The following is a 20,997-nucleotide window of genomic DNA, read 5'->3' on the forward strand; positions in this document are numbered from 1 at the left end:
ACTCAATGATCAAATTATACATGGTAAAATATGCAATTTCTCCGGAATGAAAAAAAAAATTGATCTACTTTAATTTAGAATTTTTTTACACTCCCTTACAAAAAAAAAAATGAAAAAGGTGTGCAAGGATGTGTTTTGAAAAATAATTTTTATATTATCCAATTTTATAAAAACATTATTTATTTTCATCGTTTCATATTGCTAAAAAATTTATTCATAAAATGATATATTAAGATTCGTTAGTTTAATTATTTAAACCCCGAACATTTAAATGAAATCAAATTAACCCACTTTTAGTTTCTCGGATTTACCTAGCTACTAACTAATGGAAGTCCACCAATAAAAAAAACCCACTTTTGGTTAATTATAGTGCACGCATAATACAAATATTAAAAAATAGAAAACATAATCCACTTCTATAATATAAATTAAAATATATAACTTAGAAAGTGATGTTCTCAATATTTTCATACTATTAATTAGATATTCTTAAAATATTTTGCACAATGCTCTATAATTAACCAAAAATGTACATAATCTTTTTAGCTATCTATCATTTTTAATATACCATCTTTTATCTATATCACTAATTGAATTTCAATAACTTTATCAGTGTAACATCTGCTCGCTCTAAAATAGGCAAATATTATCACTAACCAAAGAAAGATTGGCTGGAAATTTTGGCATGCTTCTATTGTAAACTTTTAACATAACTTTTGAATATTGCTAAAATATTTGATACGTGTTTATTTTAGTTTCCCGTTTTTCAATTTTTAGGGTTTATCAATTTAGGAGAATTTCTAACACTCCCTTGATTAGGAAATACTCCTTTAATTTCATATTTTCCAATTATCCTTATTGCCTTGGGCTATAATATTTAAGTTAAATGGATATAATTAAAAAAATTAGTATCCTGTTTTTATTAACATAAAAGCTATGAAGGATCAAGTATCAACATATCAAAAACGTCTCCTAGACTTGCATCTCAGTCACAACAGAAATGAGGTAGGACGAAGGGGAATAGAGTTCAACACAAGTCGCAATTATAAATAAGCACGGTCTATTCAGAAGCTAAGATTAAATGCATGCATGCATGCAGGTTTGTTTGTCAATATTCTTCGAGACACTAACATTGGTATTACTCATTAGCACCATTTCGCCACTTTCGAACTCATTAATTATAAGTGTAGACCTCATCACATTTTAGTTTTCATTAGTTATCAGATGCACATGTGACGTCCAACCTTGTCCTGATCGCCTGGGGTATATTATATTATTGAAATTTCAATATGTTGCAATGCAACATTTCTGTTATTCAGGTAAAACAAAAGGCAAAATTATACAGAGCCTGATATCACTTCGGTCAAAACTCCAATGCCACTGGAGTTGCATAGAATTCACAGAATCAACTAATTTCTGCTCCTATGAAACAAAAACGTTATTTTTTTTCCTCATAGGTCAATAATTCCCGTTGGAATAATCCGCCAAAGATAATCTCTGCCATGTATTGAATTCACATGGTTTTGTAAATATTCAAAATTTGAGAATCATGTAAAGCTAAGGGAATTGGCATAGGATTGAAGAAGCAGCACTGCTTGCTCAGAAATAGCCCTGTTTCTTGCTTGCCTCACCCAACCTGCAACAATTTCTGCAGCTTGTGTGCCTCTCACACTTTCTTCTAGACAAGCTGCTGCTTCAGCAAGTTTTCCTTCTGCCAAATAAACTTCAACTTTATTGATCACAGATTCGATCCCATCACCAGATTGATTGTCTTCCCTAACCTGAGTATGTGCTAAAGTCAAACATACATCTTTCCTTGGACTTAGGATGAGCACAATAGAAATGAAAATGGGACGAGTTAGGGCATGGGGGAAGAAATAAACAGAGTTAATGTATCAAAGCATGTATTATGTCTAAATGGCCACCAATTAGTACTTCTCCCATAAATTTTGTTTTCACATAAAGCACAGCCTTAAATGGAAATGGCAAGTTGGTCAGTTAATTACATACCTTCAACCAGGATGCTACATGTGCCAAAGAATGTGCCAACATACCTCCCCCTCCCGGTGGGAAGAAGCTGAAGTGTCTTACACTACCTTTTAAGGCATCAAACTGCAACAGAATGCACAAATTAGAAACGGAAATTAAAAAGTAAATGATTCATTCTAGAATTGATGTAGAAACAGACAAGTGCATTTCAGGAAGCTGCAATGTTTTGTAATTCCAGAAATTGCTTCGCCGGTCAATTCTAATTGTTTTGTACAAATTTATCACTATGGCAGCTTCACAAGATAGGAGGATTACAGAATGTCAAAAAGATAACCGATGGGATTGATAACTGATGGAAAGTAAAGAAATCAATTTAAAGGGACTTGATATCCATGCTATAAGCATCCAGAATATATAACCTTTAGCAGGTCTTCAAATAAAAGTTTAACAAGGTAAAAAAGTAATAACAACTTGCAAGGATATGTAGCAATTTTATATAGAACATGTAATATAAAACTCCATGTAAAGTTAAATACAGAGAAGAACACAGCTTGCCTTCTGCTTTAACTGCAGTTGTGTGTCTGTGCCGTTGCTTCGTGTTTCTTCAGGAAGGGATGCTAGCACCAAATCCAAAACTGAATCTTTATCTGTGCTTCCAAGATAAGACTGCAAAGATGCTATTTCTGTCTCAATTGGAAGTCCTTTAGATAGTGCATCTTCCAATGCAAGTGCTCTCTGCAGGATTCATGCACAAAAAAGAAACAGGTAAGCAGGATTGGAAAAATCAATACAATACTATAAACCCACATTTTGTCATTAAGCTCCTCTGTTGCCGAAGACAAATACAAACAGCACAAAGAAACAGGACAAAGAATAAATATTACCAAAGCAAAATTTTGTGTAGCATGACTTTGACGAGCTTCTTCAGATCGAGCATAAAATGCCATGCATAAGGCATTTATCTACAGGAATGAAGAGAAATAAATTTTTTAAACAAGTCAAATTTCAACTTTGACTAAAATAAAGTCCACAAGTATGTCAATTAATAAAAATTCCAAATCAACTTGCTAGCTAAAATATGATGTGAATTTTGCAACTACCAAAAGTCTACCCAGTGTTTTGTCCTTTTCAACATGAATGTTCCTGACCAATTCTTAGAAGCTTAAGTTTGCATAAGCAGGCAATTTTCCCAATAATTTCAAGGCAGCCATGCTGTACTTGTCTAACAACACATATTGATGAAGAGAAAATAATGTCTTCCACTGAAAAAATAAATATCCAGCACAATCAAATGTAAACTTGCAGTAGTATGATTCATCATTTGATAAGCCACCACAGGTCCATAGACCAAAAATATTTGAAGGCAAGAAATTCACATATTTACATTTCACATTTCCGTTCAGGATGATATGCAGATGTACTGAAAGTTATCTGTAAACAATTTATACAACATTTTGCTTTGGATGTACAGAAAGGTCTATCACAAACCAGAGAAGACTCAAGCAAATAGTAGATTCGATGTTATTTGGGTTCTCAGCATGTAAAGCATTTAAGGCAGTTCCCTAGTATCACCAATACATGAAGAAACACCATTTCTTTGCTGTTTGCACTTGCATTTGGATCCTAACACTGTACCCTTACAAAAATTCCTCTATAACGAACCTACTATGTGATGAACAAGCAGCATTCATATGCTTAGAATGATCAAAAGTAGATTACATACTATACCAATTAATATACCCTGGTAAACAAACTTTTTCTCTGTTCAAAAACTCATTGATGACTAAGAATGCATCTGCCTACTAAGCAGAGTTCTAATTGGCAATATTCTGATAAAAATTGCAAGAGACAGCTAAAGGCCTAAAGCCATAATTGGAAATTGTTTTGCACACCATGAGTTAAAATCTTAGACCTTTAAGACAAAGCTAGTCTTTGTATAAGTTGCTCCAGAAATTTTTTATACTCAAAACTATTCTGGCTATTTTATTCTTCTAGAACTAGAAGCCACCTATCAAAACTATATCCCTTTTCATAAATTAATTGAAATCAAGCTATGAATGATTTAGAATGGGTGCATCTACCCATCTTTGATTTTAGCAGAAATCTCACATTAACATTTGCTTCAGCCATTTTTTCAATTTGAGCTGCCTTCTCATTTGCTATGGCTGCATTTAACTCTGCCTTTGCTAATTCCTGAGTTTGTTTAAACTTCAAATCAGTTTCAATCTCCTGTAATTACCAAAGATACATTTTATTTAACAAATACTATATAGTAACTGATAACACTAACAGCATACATGTCGAGAAAGTGGGAAAACAGTAAGTGTAAAACCAACAAAACACTAAATGTGCACCTTTTGTTCTAGTTCTGTCTTCAGTTTCTCTTCCATCTTTTCTTGAAGTGACTTGATAGCAAGGGATGCTTTTGCTCTCTCTCTTTTTAGCTCCTGAAAAGTATTAAAATGAAAAAGGAGGAAAGATAGAGAGTTAATAACTTTATAGATTTGGATTCTAGTCATCTTGGCAGAAACAGCCAGGGGAAGGCAAACAACATATCAAAGAAATCATTCAACTTGACCAATGGACAAGCTTCACAATTACTAAATAAATCTGAAAGACGGAGCTCAAATTGGATTCTGATTATTTTTGTGTGACCATTATTGAGTCAAACTCAGAATATAATAGTATAGCTTCAAGTTTAATCCAAACTATTTTTCTGAATCAAGAGTAAATAACTATGATTGAGTTAAATGTATATTCACTGAACAACAAACCCATTGGCCATCACCACTTAAACAAGAATTATTCTTTGTTTTGATAAGAGACCAACCTCTCCCAATGTCTTCTGTACTCATTATTCCAACCCATGTATTTAAGATAAAAACCAACAGGCAAACATATGTTAAATTGAATAAAAATTAAAAAGAGAAGACCAAAAGCTTGTTACCCTGTCCAACATTGCAGCCTCCTCAGCGAGCATAAGTTCTCTGGCAGCTGCATCTTTCAACTTCTTTTCATATTTTTCCTAACATGAACAAAGTTTCAAGTAAAAATAAAGATTTCAAAGCTCATCATTCATCAATAAACCAAAAAAGCTACAAATACAAAGCACATTTGCATGGTTTTAGAGGACAAGTTACAAAGGATGATTTTTTATAGGCCAAACCTTTAACACTTTCTTCTCTTCGTTAAAAGCATGTGCATCTAAGTCAGCCTGCCTTTTCTCTGCAGCATGGATGGCTTGCAAGAAATCAAGAACCAGTTTCCCATTCTCAGAAATGTAACCATCTTTTAACTCCTCCATAGCACCATTAAGTGCCTAGTGTTTCAACAATTTAGTTTTCATGTATGATTAAGATCATAAATAACCGTACCACACATTAAAAAAAAAAAATTCTAAAGTAACCTCTTTTCCTTCAGGAAAATGGCTATTCTCAGTAAAGTCATGACTAGATATATAAGTTGCAGGGCTTCTTTCTGATTTATTCCTCAAGTGATACTCCTCTAGGAGGGTAGGTTGTTGCTCTATATCTTTGCCTAATGCACTCTGTAATGGAGTAACAAAGGAAATATATTAAAAAGAAATATATGTCAAAATTCAGTTTATATCAAGCCTAGGCAAATTCATAAGTACCTCTCTTCTCCCCATTTCTTGTATTTCCAGTTGCTCTGGTTGAATATTTTTCATCCCATTTTCATCTGGACTGGTCTGTGTAGATGTGGATGCATGATGATATCCCTCTTCCATTCTTGCATTGACTGTCTCAGTGCTTTGTATACCAATAATCCCATCAGACTGTGTCACAGATTCTTTACTTGGATCATCGGATGTTAGACTGCTTTCAGGATATTCAGGCAATTGGTTTTCTTTGGCAGCGGCAGTAACATCTTCAGCAATATCAGATTTGTCTTGCACAGGAATTGGTTTATCCACTTGGTCTTCTACTACAATTTCTGGATGTGAAAAATGGGCATCAATCTTCTGCTCTGTAATCTCTACAGTGGGATTTTTGTGGTTAAATTTCTCACTAGGTGAAATTAACTGGTCCGTTGAATGTTGTACACTCTTCAAGTCTTCAATAGTTGCATTGACATGAGGTTCCTGCAGAACACTATAATGCTCCTTCTTAAGATATTGATCCAAATAATGAGTTTGATAAGCTGCCAGAAAAGCAGCACCTAAAGCTACACTTCCAATGAAAAACTTGGATAGGGTGCCATTAGACTCAGGTGGCTTGCCCGGAGACCCAGAAGCTGAGGCACCCCCTGGTTTCGACACAGTTGAGAAATTCTTTTGTGAAGATAGATGTAAAGGTATCTGCTGAATTATGTAATAGAGAAAAGAAGGGTAATAAATAAGAAAAATGTAACATATCAAGTTGATTGAAATTGGAAATCAGCACTACCAAATCAACAACCTAAGCAGTTCCTAGCACACATATAAATACAGTATATTGTTAATTTTATAGCAAAAAGAATGTATTTTCAACTACACTTTCCAGTCCTGCATTCCTATAATCAATTTAGTACAATAAGCAATGAGAAGTGGTAACACTAGCACCAGTTTTGCAATACATTTTGTATATAAATTCAACCAACATTGTGCTATAACAATAAAAGCCAAGCCTCTTACCACTAGGTGGGGTTGGCTATTTGGATTAAATAATGCGATAATGTTCTATTGCAAAATTAGGTCCACAGACAAACCATTGACCTCCAAATATTTCTTAATGGTTTCACCTATAATTATTACTAGATCTTCCTTTGCCTTTAGTAATTAAGCTACCCTCCATCCAATTCACACACACCCTAATCACCTAAGATGACATTCTACCATTTTTTTTCCTACAATAGGTACCAGTCTAACTTTCTCTCTAATGCATTCATTCCTAATCCTACCTTGTCTAGTATGTACACTCGTCCAAGACAACATTCTCATTTCTTCTAGTTGACATTTCATCACACAACATTCAGTGCCACAGATCGTTATTACGGGATTCATACTAGCAATTTTCTTAGTTAGAATGTAAAACATGAAGAAATCAAATATGCAGACAGGTTAGATGCTTCACTTGAGTGCATAATGCTTTTGCACTTGATTCAACATAGCAACAGTGGGCATACATGCAGGCAAGAGCGACAATCCCGTCGTAATGGTATAAAGTACTCTCCCTGCTTCAAATATTCGAGAATCAAGGATGTTGCACTATTTGTCCTAAGCATTTCTGTCTTTGCTAACTACTAGTAAAGTACTTTGTAGCAAAACTATTTACATGTTAAGGGTAAAGACGAAAAAGGTTGGAAGGATTAGAACATATGAATTAATTGCACTGCAAAAAAAATGTAAAACCTGGTATACAAAACGTCTGGGGTTTCTTTTAAGAGTTGGGCGAGATGATATTTGCAAAATCGACCTAAGAATGAGTTCGTGTCACAGAAAAGTGCGGTTAGAGAAAAAATCAAAGGAATGAAAAAAGATTCGATTGAATAGGCATAGGTAGGGTACCTGCGGAACATGGCAATGGGAAGAAGGTGTGTTGTGGAAGTTGAGATTGAGAGTGAAAGATCTCCACTGGGATACAACAATTTTGCAGTTTCTGATTCTAATTTCCGTTTAGAAATCGATCATATATATGGCTTATGACCCGTCTAGTTCTAGTCCGACCCGGAATATAGATTGTTTAAATTAAATAAACATTTATTTTAATAAAATTAACAATTTTGTGTGCTTTTCCTAAATTATTTCTGTTTAAAATTCTTTTTTAAAAATTTAAACGAACTCATTCATAATAATCTTTACCTATGAATTATTCATTTTTTCAAAATTAATGTTACAAATCATGAATTTATGAAAATTCCCCCACGTAATTTTTAACCAATACTAATAATTTCAGAGTACTAAAATGCGCACCCATCGATGTAATGACCTAAACCAAAACAATAAATAGCTAGCAGTAACACGTTGGTTCGTTTCTGCAGAAATGGGGAATAACAGACAAAGGAGATTCAGAACTCATCGCGCACAATCAAGTCGACACCACCACCAACAACTCTTACTGTAACTTCTTTCCCACTACTTAATGCTTTCGAGTTTTTATTCCTATTTACGCGGCTCTGCTTTGCTTATTTATCTAACTCTACTTCTACTTCAGAGAGGACGATTCTCAAAGCTCTCTTCCAGGTACTCCTCGATTCCATCCTTTTTTTCCGAACAAAACATGTCTTCTTGTGTTCGCCGCATGATATGTTGTTTCTAACAGCAGAAAATGGTGAGGGCGAGGAAGAGGAGGAGGAACTCACGGAACCTAAAATAAAGCTTGCTATGTGGGTATGCATATAACCTTTTACTCTTTTTAATTTAATTGGGCTTTTTAGCTATCCATTGTTGTCTATTTATTTACTTTGTTGTGTAAAAGCTATAAAGATTAGGACAAAGGCTATTGATATTTTTCATTTTTATTCTAAACTAAAAAATGCCTCAATTTTCGTTTGAATGGTGGCACTGGCATAGTATCCATTACTGGGTGATAGACTGTCACACTGGCATAGTACACATTAAAGGCTATTGATATTTGTCATTTTTATTCTAAACTAAAAAATGCCTCATTTTTTTTATTTTTCGAGTCATTACTTCCTAGTTGGGATTTGAGAATACTCATGAAGCATCACAATATCATATCACGGGATTTGGATTTTTTAAATAATTAAACTGAACCAAACCACCACTTTATTAAAATGGTCTGGTTAACTGAACTGTTTTTATAAGGTGGATTGGTTTGGTTCGTCTTTTACTGTTATTATTGTGATTCACAATAATAACAGTTTCATTTTCATCAAAACTTATGGTAACTAATCAGTTTGCATTAGAAAAAAAATTAAGAAATTTTTATGGATTTCTGTCATGCCTCTGCTCCTATTTCTGTTGGCAAAAAATTATATTGGGAAAAGTTTCTTCAATTTTGTTTGGTATTACTGTATTGTCATCTCTGAATTCAGATCTTAATATTCATATGGCATGTAATGTAACTTTTATTTTGGATGTAATTGGGTTTTTGTGATGTTGGCTCAGGATTTTGGGCAATGCGATGCCAAAAAGTGCACTGGACGCAAGCTTTCAAGATTGGGCATGCTAAAAGCAAGTTTTTGTTTTCTTTTTTGTTCATTCTCTGGTTACCTTTTGCACACTTGATTAAGTGTACTATGTTCATACATATTTACATGTATAAGCATAAGCATGGAAATATAAATATATAAATATGTATGCATATATCTTTTATCTGAGTTAATTGGATGCTAGATGTCATTGTCATGATTAGATAGCTATTTCTTTGGCACATAAAATAAACAACATTTTATATTCTATGAAGGTCAAATTGCACTAATTAAAGTTGCTTAATATGTTAGTAGTACTGATTTTGATTGATTTTATACAGGAGTTACGTGTGAGTAATGGTTTTGGGGGCATTGTTTTAAGGTATTTTGTTGGAAACTGTATTTCTTCTCACTATATGCATGAAGAAAATGTTAGTTACTTTTGCCTGAACATGGTTTATCTTGATATAACATGTCAACTGGTTCATGATTTTCATCTACTAGTTGTTAGGTCATTTTCTTGGTTAGTTGTGTAGTTGCTAACCTGTCTCTTTCTTGCTATATAATTTATTTTATTAAAGTTACTGTTGCTCGAAAGCTATTTGGTTGAGTATTTAGTTATTTTGGCTTTGGACTGTAAGAAGTTGGTTTGACCCCATATATGTGCCTTCGCTAGTGTTGTTAATGCATTTGTAGCACTAACACCTATTAATCCCTTCATTAAGAACCTGTTCAACAATGCTATGAAATTGATAAAGCTATATTTTAGTTTGAAAAACAATGTTTTGATTTTTTGAGGTGTTTGATCATAGTATAAAAGTATATGATGGGAGAGGCAAAAATCTTCTTCTGAAGATAAGCAAGCAATTGATGCTTGCTTCTCATAGAAAGCAAAAGAAGAAAAACAAAGTTCACATAAAGTTGTTTCTATATAACAACATTTCTATTGAAGCATTTTTAAAGGAATTCTTGAAGCAAAAATTTCTCAGCTAGACCAAATAAGCATTACAATGTTATTCTTCTAAAACAATGCATTCTCTTTTGACTGTTAAGTAGCTATATATTGCAAGTTCCTCTGTTCTCCCCTCCAAATAGTGATTACTGATTTACTGTAATTCTGTTTTGACAGTCCGGCTGGAAATCAATGTGTCTCAAGAGAAGATTACTCTTTAATCCAGAAGAAAGGATTGGCTGTTGTGGATTGTTCATGGGCACGCTTAGATGACGTGCCTTTCGTAAGGCTGCGCTGTACTGCTCCTCGCCTCTGTATGAACTTAACCACTGACAAGAATATATTCAAAAATTGTTATATATTTTAGTTTGCATGCTTATTTGTTTGTGTACTTTCAAATATGTTAGTCTATGGAAATATCCATGCTTGGCTCAAGTACTAATGCACTATTGTAGTTTTCTGTGATGCTTAAAAACTCTTAGTACCACTGCATTTAATCTTTTTGCCTTGTTTAAAGGTTGCCTCTATTGACAATTTGACATGGAATGCAATGCAATAATAATTAGTTTTCATATTTTCCTTTTATTGCAGTGCCATGGCTTGTAGCAGCAAATCCAGTAAATTATGGTCGGCCATGTCAGCTATCTTGTGTAGAGGCTTTATCTGCTGCTTTGACAATATGGTACCGAAATGGCCTTATCTGCAGCTACTGACTAGATGATATCTTTTTCCTTTCTTTGGTGTGTTCTATAATTTATTCAACCCCTCCTCCCCGCCCAAAAATTCAAAAAATAACTGAAGTTTGGTGTCAGGAATCTTTTTTGTTGGCTGATTTGCTACTAGATTGTCATTGCTATAATATGCATAATCATGCGATCTCCAAAGGGGTTTGTAAATGGAACAATTACAAACATTCAAATAAAAATTTTTGGTCTGAACTTAATTGACTTTGCATTTGCAGCATGTATAATATTACTGTTAACTTGCACCATAATTTATTTTGATTTGGATTAATATTTATTATAGAATATTATCTATTTCTCAATTCTATATGGTTAAAGTCGTTTACTATGATCTTGCAGTGGGGAAGAAAAAACTGCAAATTTGTTGCTTGACAAGTTCAAATGGGGCCATGCTTTTATGTCTCTGAATGGGTATGATATAATTCATTTATATAATTTTTATATAACATCAGTGAATTCAAGGGTTTTGTAAGGAAATACAAATTCATTTTTAATTGTTTTACTTCCATTCCAGATACGTAAGTAATACATGATTCAATTGACCAGTTTCTCAATTGCATGTGACTTCATAGACTCTTCCATATTACAATTTTATATTAATTAATGCAGGGAATTACTGAGGGCCTACTCCAAATGCCAAAATAGTGCTGAAATTATATCTGTTCAAAATGCTTGGCTGTCACAAGAGAGTCAGATTCCAAGGGCTCCTACTGACAGTGAAGGTATGCATTGTTGTGAATATAATTTTTTTTTTTATGCAATGGTGGCCATAACTAAGTAATCTTCAAGAGAAGGTAAGCCTTTGTGCGACAGTAATCATGCTGCCTGATGACCTGGTCGAGGTCATTGGTTCTACTGGAAACAGCCTCTCTATTCATGAGGATAAGGCTGTGTACATCTGACTCTCTCCAGACCACAAAATAGCGGGAGCCTTATGCAATGAGGTGTCCTTCTTTGGGGTTTGATATTAATATTTAGTTTTTCTGGCTGTTTTACCTTCCACATTGGTTGCTGCTTTGGTGCAAGTGTGCAAAAGGTTGCTGGCTTGTGACCTGGGCTGCCCTTTTTGGAAAAAGCCTCCCTGGTTGTTGAGATAACCCTGGATTCAATAAGGTGGAAGCCTTGTCCACCGTGCCACCTTTTTTTCACCTTCGTTCGACAGTTTTATTTAGTGCATGCTTGGATTAAAGTTTGTAAACTTAAGTCTGGGTTAAACTTAAGTTTGCAAAAATATCCCAAGCCTTACTTCTCCCAAACTGAGTTTTCAGGCAAAAATTTGCTCTCAAACATATTTTTGAGAAGCAACCAAACATGACCATAAACTGATTTTACTCGTACGTATTTTTGGAACCCTCCCACTGGAAATCAAACACACCCTTGGCCTTTTTCTCCTATCTGTTAAACATACTCTATAGTGTCTGTATTTAGCAAGAAAGGTAAGCCATGACTCTGCTTTTGTTAATCCAAATGTAATGGATATCCCTAAAAACATATCCGCTGTGGTAATAAACTTTTTGCTCCTACATTATCTCTCAATTTTTCCGAATTTGTTCTGTATGTGCATTGCATAAAATCAATTTTCAATGGCAGATTGAGCAGAAAGTTAGGCTTGTCAGTTGTCAATGTGTTTTTGTATTATTTCTTGAAAAGTAGTACATGAAGCCATGAATGCGCTTCTGATGCGTTTAAGTATACTCTAGCTGCTGATTTTTTTTTATTGTATCACATAGAAAATATTATCTGGGAATTCTATCCTAATTTGTTTTGTATTTTGTGCTGTTGCATGGACAGTTACGACACCTGAAAGTGAGGATAAAATCCAGAACTCTTCCGATTCTGAAGATGGGCTTCCACCTCTTGAAAAGAACATGAATCATTTGAGCATAGTCAACAGTGATGAAGAGAGTGAATAGATTCATTTTACATCTTTAAGGCTGCGGTACTGGAAGTGATTTGAAGATGTGTGCAATGCAGAATCGCTTAGTGGCAAATCGTTTTGGTTAACAAAATATATGCGTTGTTGCCTGGGTGGGGCATAGTTCCCTGTCCTTTTTTATCTCTAAATTGAAATAAGGAAATATGATCGAGTGTCACTTAGTTGTATTTGGAATAGAGAGATTTAGCTTGTGATCAATAGTTATATGGCGTCAATGGCGATCTTTTATTTTAATGGTGAAATGGAAATTATTAAGCCACAAAATACTCCTGAGGGGACTTAATCAGGTTCATATCCAAATTCGTTTGAAAACTGGGTTGGCAAGTCTAACGTAAGTTCTGAACTCTAATGACGCACCTATCAAAGCAGGGTTTTCCAACCATTCAAACTTTTCAAGGGAAATGACCTAGGTAAGTTTTAGTATAAAAGAAAAATCTATGATTAAGCAAAAGATAAATAAATAACGAAGTTACAACTAATGACTCAAGATTTTAGAATTACATAATTGGGGCCCCTATACGCCAAATAACAATTCATAACTCAAACTTGATTTCTAAACAACCATGGATAATTAAAAAAAAACGATTTAGTATTTTTTTTAGTGGTGCTGGCGAATAACTTATTTAGGATCTTGTATATTTTAATTATGACTTCGGAAAAATGTTTATGGGGTAGCTTATTTTTGTTGCATAATAGTAGATCGGTACAAAAGCTAATGAAACGTTTGTTTCACATGATCTAACTGGATTTCTGGAAATGTGGAGGTGAGAATATAGATTCTCGTTTGCCAGAAGATAATAAAAAAATATTTTAGGCATAATTTATGGTCATGAATCTATATTATACATGCTTTTCCATTTTCCTGTTCCCATGTAAATGGAATAAAAATCTTATATTTTCATGAGAATGTTGAAAATTATTTTTCACTTTTTTCTTATTCTATCTTGTTTATTTATTTAATATTTTAAAATTAAAATAAACTTAAAAACATTCTTGGAAATAGAAGTAGTTACCAAATATATTTTTATGGGAATAACATATCTAGTAATAGTATTCCTATGCATATTATTTTTAGAAATATAATCTAATTGGTTAAACAAATGTCTTCTAAGTAAGTAATTAAGAATAGAAGGAATTTTTCTTGTCATGAATGCATTAAGCTTCATGTTTCACGTGAACTTACTTTTAAAAAATGTATTTAATATCATGTTAGGTTCCATCTAATAATTTAGTCACCGTAAGAAAATATAACAAAAGAAGAATAATGATATATAAACACGTGAATGTTTTGCATGTACATGTTTAAGATTTTTAAGGTTTAGAATTTAGGGATGAACCTAATAATAATAGACGGCAAAACACATAATTTAACTATTTTTTTTAAATAAAACCAAATGATATAATGAATAGTAAAAATTCCAACTTGCCCAAATTATAAATGTTTGAAAAAATTGACCACTAAAAAAATAAAAAGACAAATGAATACCTGATTATAATATACCATAGTAAAAAAAATGGCTCTGATAAACGTAAAATTTATTTAGGCTAAGGATTAGATCGAAAATACTAGCAAATGTAAGAAAATCTCCATTCCTCCTTATAACTAGCATTTCATGTCATTCCTCAACTTTAAAAATAAAATAAAAATTGGAGCTAAAAAATACTACTACAATTGCAACACAAATTTTCATCAAAAATAAAAAAATAAAAAATTACAATTTTCTTTTTCAGCATGCCACGAAGGAGAATAGTGTATGTAATATATGTACGAGGTACGGCTTTTAGGCAAAGTCGCAGAGTTTGCGCCAAATGGACAAACCAAACCCCGCAAACGTAAACCTTTAACTTTAACTGCTTCCCTTCTCCTCCTTCTTCTTCTGTAACTCTCCTTCATTCTATTTCTCATTCATATTCATATAAAGCTTCATCACTTTCCCCAAAACACTGTTGTTTCTACCGGTTCCGCGGCATTGGTATCTATCTCAATTCCCTCTCCTTCATTCTCTTCTTTTGCTCAATTACTCGATTAAATGATGTTTTCTGCTTCGAAACTACCTTCTCTCGCTCTTCCTTTATGTTTTCTTTAGGTTCTAGGGTTTTAGTTTTCTTAGAATTTCTCGCATTTCTTTTTCATTAATTGGTTGTATAGGGTGCTAGGGTTTCGTTCATGTAATTTCCCTCGCAGGTTGGCTGGTATGAATAGTGTGTTCAGCGAGCAGATACTCGCGGACAAGCTGTCCAAGCTCAACAGCACCCAGCAGTGCATTGAAAGTATCCTTTTTTTGGAAAATTACTAAGAAAAAAAGTTGATAAATTTGTTTACTCAGTAAATGTGCTTTTTTTTGTATACATTATGTAATTATTTGCTTTGCTTCATCAAATTGGGATATGTATGTTGGGGGGGTGGAAGTGATTCTGTATATGTTGCAATCAATTCTGGAAGGTGTGTGATATTTGGCGTGTTAATTTGGGATTTGGTCTCGGAATAAATACCATTGCTGTAATTGGAATTACTGTATTCGTTTATAATATGCAATTATATCTTCAGGTGTTATGGTAATTGTGAACTAGGTCAATCTTTTCAGTTTGTACGTGATTTCTAAAGTGGGAAGAACTAAAGAACTACTAAATTGTGACTGGTTCTGTGAATTACACGTGTATTGTTGCCCTAGAAATTAGAATTGTATGTTATTGATTCTTTTTCGTGTTTGAATGGCTTGAACATCTTACCAATTTTGTTTTGTGAAATTTCTGAAAGTTAATGTTGTTCTTAGGATAGGCAAAGTAGGAAGATAAATAAAATACATCATAGGCCAAAAACCATTGGGCAAATTCTTGTCAAGTTTGGAAGTAGCACTAGAATTGCTAAGCAACCATAGGACTAGGAGGGAGCTTTTATTTGTAAAGTCACATGTTGTACTAAAGTCATGCTAAAAGTTATGGAGTATTATTTAAAACGCAGATGTTTTTCAGTGTTTCATGTGATCCATATGCCAAGGAGATGAACAAGTTAATGGCCATATTAATTTGATTTTTTACAATGAGTGTAATTCTGCACAGTTGCTTCTTTGGTTTATTACTGTTTTGCTTCAGCTGTGGGAAGTTCTAGAAGGTCTGTCCTTCTTTTAGACCTACAAGGAATTGACTCTTAAACATTTTAATGCCATCCATTGTCTTCCTCGTGTATTTTTCTTTCTTCTTTTTTTTACGCATTTTACTGTTCCTTTTCTCTCTCTCTCTCTCTCTCTCTCTCTCTCTCTCTATGATTTGGGACCTGCAGTGACACCCACTATTGATCAGAACAATGTCCATCTTGAAAAGGATTTGTCTAGTGCAGTGGCATCCCTAGCTTTTGGAGAACTTATTTATCTTTCTATCACTAAGTCAGATGTTTGATGCATCAAAATTTTGTTGCACTCACAGTTTTAAGCTGAACTTGTTAGGGCTTGGCCAATGTAACTTGGAGTGTGAGTTTCTGAATTAGTATTTTTGCATGGATTTTGTCTTTAGTTTAAAAGTGGTTTAGTTTTGCTGCTTACTATTAAGTTGACTGTTTAAAATGCATGAATTAGTTGTTGATGCCATATACTGTGATCCTTAATTTTTTTAATAGCTTTATCACATTGGTGTATATTTCACCGAAGCAAAGCAGAGCTGGTAGTGGGAACATGGAATAAACAGTTTCACAATTCAGAGAAGGTTCAGCGAGTCCCCCTTCTGTATCTTGCAAATGATATCCTGCAAAACAGCAGGCGTAAAGGAAATGAATTTGTGACCGAGTTTTGGAAGGTTCTTCCCTCAGCACTTAAGGATGTTCTTGAGAAAGGTGATGATCAAGAAAATCGTGCAGTATTTAGACTGGTAAGCCCCTTTTCCAGAGTTTGAAGTTAGTACAAGTGAATACAACCATTGAAATTATTCGTTAGATATGAAGTTGTTGTGGACATAATTTTTCATGCGTGGACTGATACTTCAGATATGGCATATAAATGTTGAGAAATGATTTGCATAAATTTGATCTATTTAACTTGGTGCTTACCTAACTTTAGGTTGATATATGGGAGGAAAGGAGAGTGTTTGGATCTCAGGCTAAGAGCCTTAAAAATGTAATACTTGGAGAAGAAGCACCTCCACAGTTGGAATTCAACAAAAAGCGGTCCCGTTCTGTTAGAATTGTGAAAAAGGATTCTCGTTCCATCAAAACGGTGAGACTGAGGGTCCTTGTGGTTCTTCCCTCCCCAATTTTATACTCCAACATTTCTATGCTTTTAGATTCTTACATTCTTCAAACTAGTTTGTAATTCTTCTTGCATAACTAACTGTCATGAATTTTATGTAATCCAGAAATTGTCCATTGGAGGTACAGCAGAAAAAATAGTCTCAGCCTTTCATACGGTGCTTAATGAACATTCCAATGAAGATGCAGAGATGAGTAGATGCAAGTCAGCTGTTCATCGTGTGAGGAAGATGGAAAAAAATGTTGATATTGCATGCGCTGTTGGTAAGCTATCAATATAATGAAATTAACACCAGAGTTTTGGAAGCTAGGATTCTTATACTTTTTTTTTCAGTAAAGGACCCTAAGCGAAAAACTTTGTCCAAGGAGCTAGTGGAGGAAGAAAATATTTTGAAAGAATGCATTGAAAATCTCAAATTAGTTGAAGCAAGTAGAACAGCACTTGTTATTCACTTAAAAGAAGCTTTGCATGAGCAGGCAAGTCAATGTGCTCAATAAGATTTTATATTTAAAATTCTGCCGTAATTTGGTTTCTGGATGATATTTTGAGTCCTGGTGCCCTCTTGCAATTGTTTGTGCTTTTATGTATCAGGAATCTGAGCTGGAGAATGTTCGCACTCAGATTCAGGTATTTATTATCATGATTCTTTTTTGTCAGAAGACTGTCCTATTTTGAGTAGTTTCTTATGAGATGTAAATGTGATATATATATTTGTCATGTATCTAGGTTTCACACCATTTAATTACCTCTCTTATGTGTCTCTTCTTTGTTTATCTGTAAGAGGTAATTGGACGATTATTATGGTAAAGTCAATAAAATGCCCATATATAGTGTTCACAGCTGTAAAACATTTAATGGAATAAATTAGACCCACCTTCCCGGAGGTGTAAAAAATATTTTATACAAATGCCTTAGTTGATTTTAGATATGTCTGGAACATATTCAAACTGGAGAGGGGAATAGTGGAATTCAGTGTTATCTCTGAAAGGGTTAAATATGTTTATAGAATTATAGTCCATATAATTTTTTTTCCCATTTTGAGTCCATCCCAAGGACTGAAATTGATAAGGGACCAAAAATGAACAATTTTTATAGGGATTAAAACAAAAATATGGCATTTTATAAATTATAAGAACAAAAATATTTAACCCTTTTCAAAACTAGAAATTGTATGCAAACTTTTTGTAAACCTCAAAGGCATTCAATGTAATAAACTCAGTTTAAAAATAGAAAAAACTTTGTTGCACTATCTCACAAATATAAAGTAACTTAGTTCCTGTTAAGCATTAAAGGTAATTTATATGTAGTTGAGTAAGCTTTCATTATGGAACTTTGACATGCTTTTACTGCTAATGATACTAAAAATTTGAATTTTGTGCTGACATGTCTTTAATGGTATGTAGGTAGCGCAAGCACAAGTAGAAGAGGCTAGCTACATGCGGAAGCGACTTGATGATGAAGATTCTTCATATAAAGCCTCAATTTCAACGACTTCACTTACTGATGTGAATACAAAATCAGAAGCAGCAACTAAGAAGTCAGCTGCTGCAATTGCAGCTGAGGTTGCAGATAAGCTAACAGCTTCTACGTCATCTCAGTTAATCATGACTTCTGTTCTCTCAACATTTGCAGCGGAAGAGGCAAAAAGTGCTTGTCTAACTTCTGAGTCCATGTCAAAACCTGAGAAGTCAATACCTATATCAGATCCAAATGTTTTTGTGTCTTCACAACAGTTAATTGCCACACCCAATCATTCATATCCTTCAGTTTTGGTACCTCAACCCACCTTGCAGAATCCAGCTGCTGCATCACAGGGTCAATATCAAATGCTTTGTAATTCATCCTCCCAACATTATTTGCAATCAACAGGAGGTGTCATTTCTTCTTATGGTTATGGTAGCATCACACCATTACCACCGGGACCACTCCCACCCCATATGGTGGGTCCAGTGGTGCCTTTGACGCATCAGGCAATGCAAATAACTCAGCAGCAGCCAACACCTATAGCTCAGCATCAACCAATAAAAATGACACAACAAGCCCCAGCACCTCCTAGTTTCCGACCACTTCAACCGCCAGGAATGGTGTACTATGGTAATCATCAGCATTCTATATGAGACCTGCAGTAACTAGAATTTAATCAAAATTATCTGTTTTAAACAAGCAAAATCTTGAGATTATTTAATTTTGAGCAAACAGTATGCTCACTGGGGTTGAGTTGGAAAATGCGTGGACGCCAGGCTAGCACCCTGGTCCCTGGGATGTTAAAGGAAAGTATCACAACTCAAGATTATAAATGCTTCAAACAAATTTTTTGAGACTGAGTGAGCAGTGAGTTCTCATGAGTAAGGTAGTGTTTTCAGAGATATTTTGCCAGAAATTTTTTGATGATAATGTACTTGTACTGTACATACTTGGCTAATCAAATAATTATTGGATTATATTAGATAAAGGAAACTCTGATGAGGCAGAGTGTCTTTCTCGTCCCCCTCATATAAATTTGTGTTTGATGTTGTGCTTGGTTGATTGGAGCAACTTTCACAGTTTTACATCCCCCAACTCTGAGCTTTGTCAATTAGATGAAACTAATTGATATCTAAAGGAGGAAATGTGAAACCAGGGTGTCGTTCAACTTCAGCACAGTAAGTCCTTATGCCTCTCCTGTGGTGTTACATGGAAGAAGGTTGGCACTTGGAGGCTGTATGTTGACTACAGAAGCTCCGCCAAGCATACCTTAAGGGCCAGGTTAGCATGTATGATAAGGTTCAATAGTATGAATCTTGATAGTGTTTGACTGTAGAAGGTCCAACATTCAATAATTAGAGTAGTCATTGAATCAACGGAGACATTTATTTGCAGTTTACTTGTTTGACCATAATTGAATTATGAATAAATTGATGATAATTAAATATAATTCCAATATATGATTCATTTAGTAATAAGTTATTATAAACTACAAGATCTAGTATGTCCTATAAAAAAAATCATTAATATTAAAATGTCAAATAATATAGATTCATATACTTTTTCACTTTTTTAAACTTTTATTATTTTCAACTTTTTAAATATTTTTAAACATTATTTTTACACATTTAAATAATTTATTTTAATTTTCATTGCTCTCAACATTTTCATATCTTGTCTGACATTGCTCTTTTAGTTATTTTTATATATTTAAACTTTTATTTTTTTAACTTTTTCAAATTTTTAATCTTTACTTTTACACATTTAAAACTTTTTCATATTCTTATTTTTTTTCCTTTTGACCTTTGAAATATTTTTGAACATTACTTATACACATAAACTTTTTAAAAATCTTGTAAATTTAATCGTTTTCAACATTTTCAAGTGTTTCAAGACATTATTTTTTTTCACAATTTTAAACTTTTATTCTTTTCAGCTTTTTAAATTTTATTCAACATTATCTATACACATTTAAATTACTTTTTAAACATTATTTTTTAAAATATTCTATTGATTTCAACATTTTCATGTTTCAAGAGATTATTACTCTCTTTTAATTTTTTTATATATTTGAACTTTTATTTTTTAACTTTTTAAATATTTTTAAACATCATCTTTTTTTCAACCTTTATTGCTCTCAACATTGTCATATTTTTCATGACACTACTCTTTAATTTTCATATATTTAAACTTTTGCGTTATTGTTAAACATTACTTTTACACACAAACTTTTTTAAAATCTTTATTTTGTAAAGTTAATCGTTTTCAACATTTTCAATTTTTTCAAGGCATTATATTATTATTACTTTTTCACATTTTTAAACTTTTATTCTTTTTAACTTTAAATATTTTTAAACATTAAATCATTTTTCAAATAATTTATTGCTCTCAACATTTTCATATTTTTCAACACATTACTCTTTTAATTTTTATTCTTCTCAACATTTTTAATATTTTTAAACATTTAAGTCATTTTTTAAATACCATCTTTTTTAACTTCTATTGCTCTCAACATTTTCATATTTTGAAGACATTACTCTCTTTTAATTTTTCATATATTTAAACTTTTTAAATATTTGTAAA

General features: G+C 33.2%; 3 protein-coding genes across 6 annotated transcripts; 2 read left to right on the forward strand and 1 right to left on the reverse strand.

Annotated features, from left to right (window-relative positions):
- Window positions 1-1,233: 1,233 nt before the first annotated feature.
- On the reverse strand, window positions 1,234-7,806 carry LOC100794530 (MICOS complex subunit MIC60). 3 transcript variants are annotated; one of them, XM_003532795.5, is made up of 12 exons: window positions 7,496-7,806; window positions 7,340-7,403; window positions 5,624-6,307; window positions 5,396-5,536; window positions 5,156-5,308; window positions 4,937-5,014; window positions 4,344-4,436; window positions 4,099-4,218; window positions 2,874-2,951; window positions 2,545-2,724; window positions 2,011-2,112; window positions 1,234-1,781 (listed from the first exon to the last, which is right to left on the reverse strand). In XM_003532795.5, the coding sequence occupies exons 1-12, from the start codon at window positions 7,504-7,506 to the stop codon at window positions 1,548-1,550; spliced, it is 1,938 nt and encodes a 645-aa protein (XP_003532843.2). In that variant the 5' UTR covers window positions 7,507-7,806; the 3' UTR covers window positions 1,234-1,547. The 3 variants fall into 3 exon arrangements, with proteins under 3 accessions (XP_003532843.2, XP_006585293.1, XP_014634433.1); XM_006585230.4 differs by having other exon boundaries at window positions 5,624-6,310; XM_014778947.3 differs by lacking the exon at window positions 4,099-4,218 and having other exon boundaries at window positions 5,624-6,310.
- A 133-nt stretch (window positions 7,807-7,939) lies between these two features.
- Window positions 7,940-12,910, forward strand: LOC100777863 (18S rRNA aminocarboxypropyltransferase). 2 transcript variants are annotated; one of them, XM_006585229.4, is made up of 10 exons: window positions 7,940-8,047; window positions 8,142-8,170; window positions 8,250-8,317; window positions 9,059-9,124; window positions 9,423-9,463; window positions 10,211-10,347; window positions 10,625-10,715; window positions 11,116-11,187; window positions 11,386-11,498; window positions 12,568-12,910. In XM_006585229.4, the coding sequence occupies exons 1-10, from the start codon at window positions 7,971-7,973 to the stop codon at window positions 12,687-12,689; spliced, it is 816 nt and encodes a 271-aa protein (XP_006585292.1). In that variant the 5' UTR covers window positions 7,940-7,970; the 3' UTR covers window positions 12,690-12,910. The 2 variants fall into 2 exon arrangements, with proteins under 2 accessions (XP_006585292.1, XP_003531368.1); XM_003531320.5 differs by having other exon boundaries at window positions 8,253-8,317.
- A 1,402-nt stretch (window positions 12,911-14,312) lies between these two features.
- On the forward strand, window positions 14,313-19,808 carry LOC100795054 (regulation of nuclear pre-mRNA domain-containing protein 1B). Its single transcript, XM_006585231.3, has 8 exons — window positions 14,313-14,685; window positions 14,898-14,983; window positions 16,326-16,573; window positions 16,762-16,917; window positions 17,057-17,213; window positions 17,284-17,426; window positions 17,542-17,577; window positions 18,354-19,808. The coding sequence occupies exons 2-8, from the start codon at window positions 14,908-14,910 to the stop codon at window positions 19,065-19,067; spliced, it is 1,530 nt and encodes a 509-aa protein (XP_006585294.1). The 5' UTR covers window positions 14,313-14,685; window positions 14,898-14,907; the 3' UTR covers window positions 19,068-19,808.
- The last annotated feature ends 1,189 nt before the right edge of the window (window positions 19,809-20,997 follow it).

This window comes from Glycine max, chromosome 8 (genome assembly GCF_000004515.6).
Source record: "Glycine max cultivar Williams 82 chromosome 8, Glycine_max_v4.0, whole genome shotgun sequence".
NCBI classification, from domain to species: domain Eukaryota; kingdom Viridiplantae; phylum Streptophyta; class Magnoliopsida; order Fabales; family Fabaceae; genus Glycine; species Glycine max.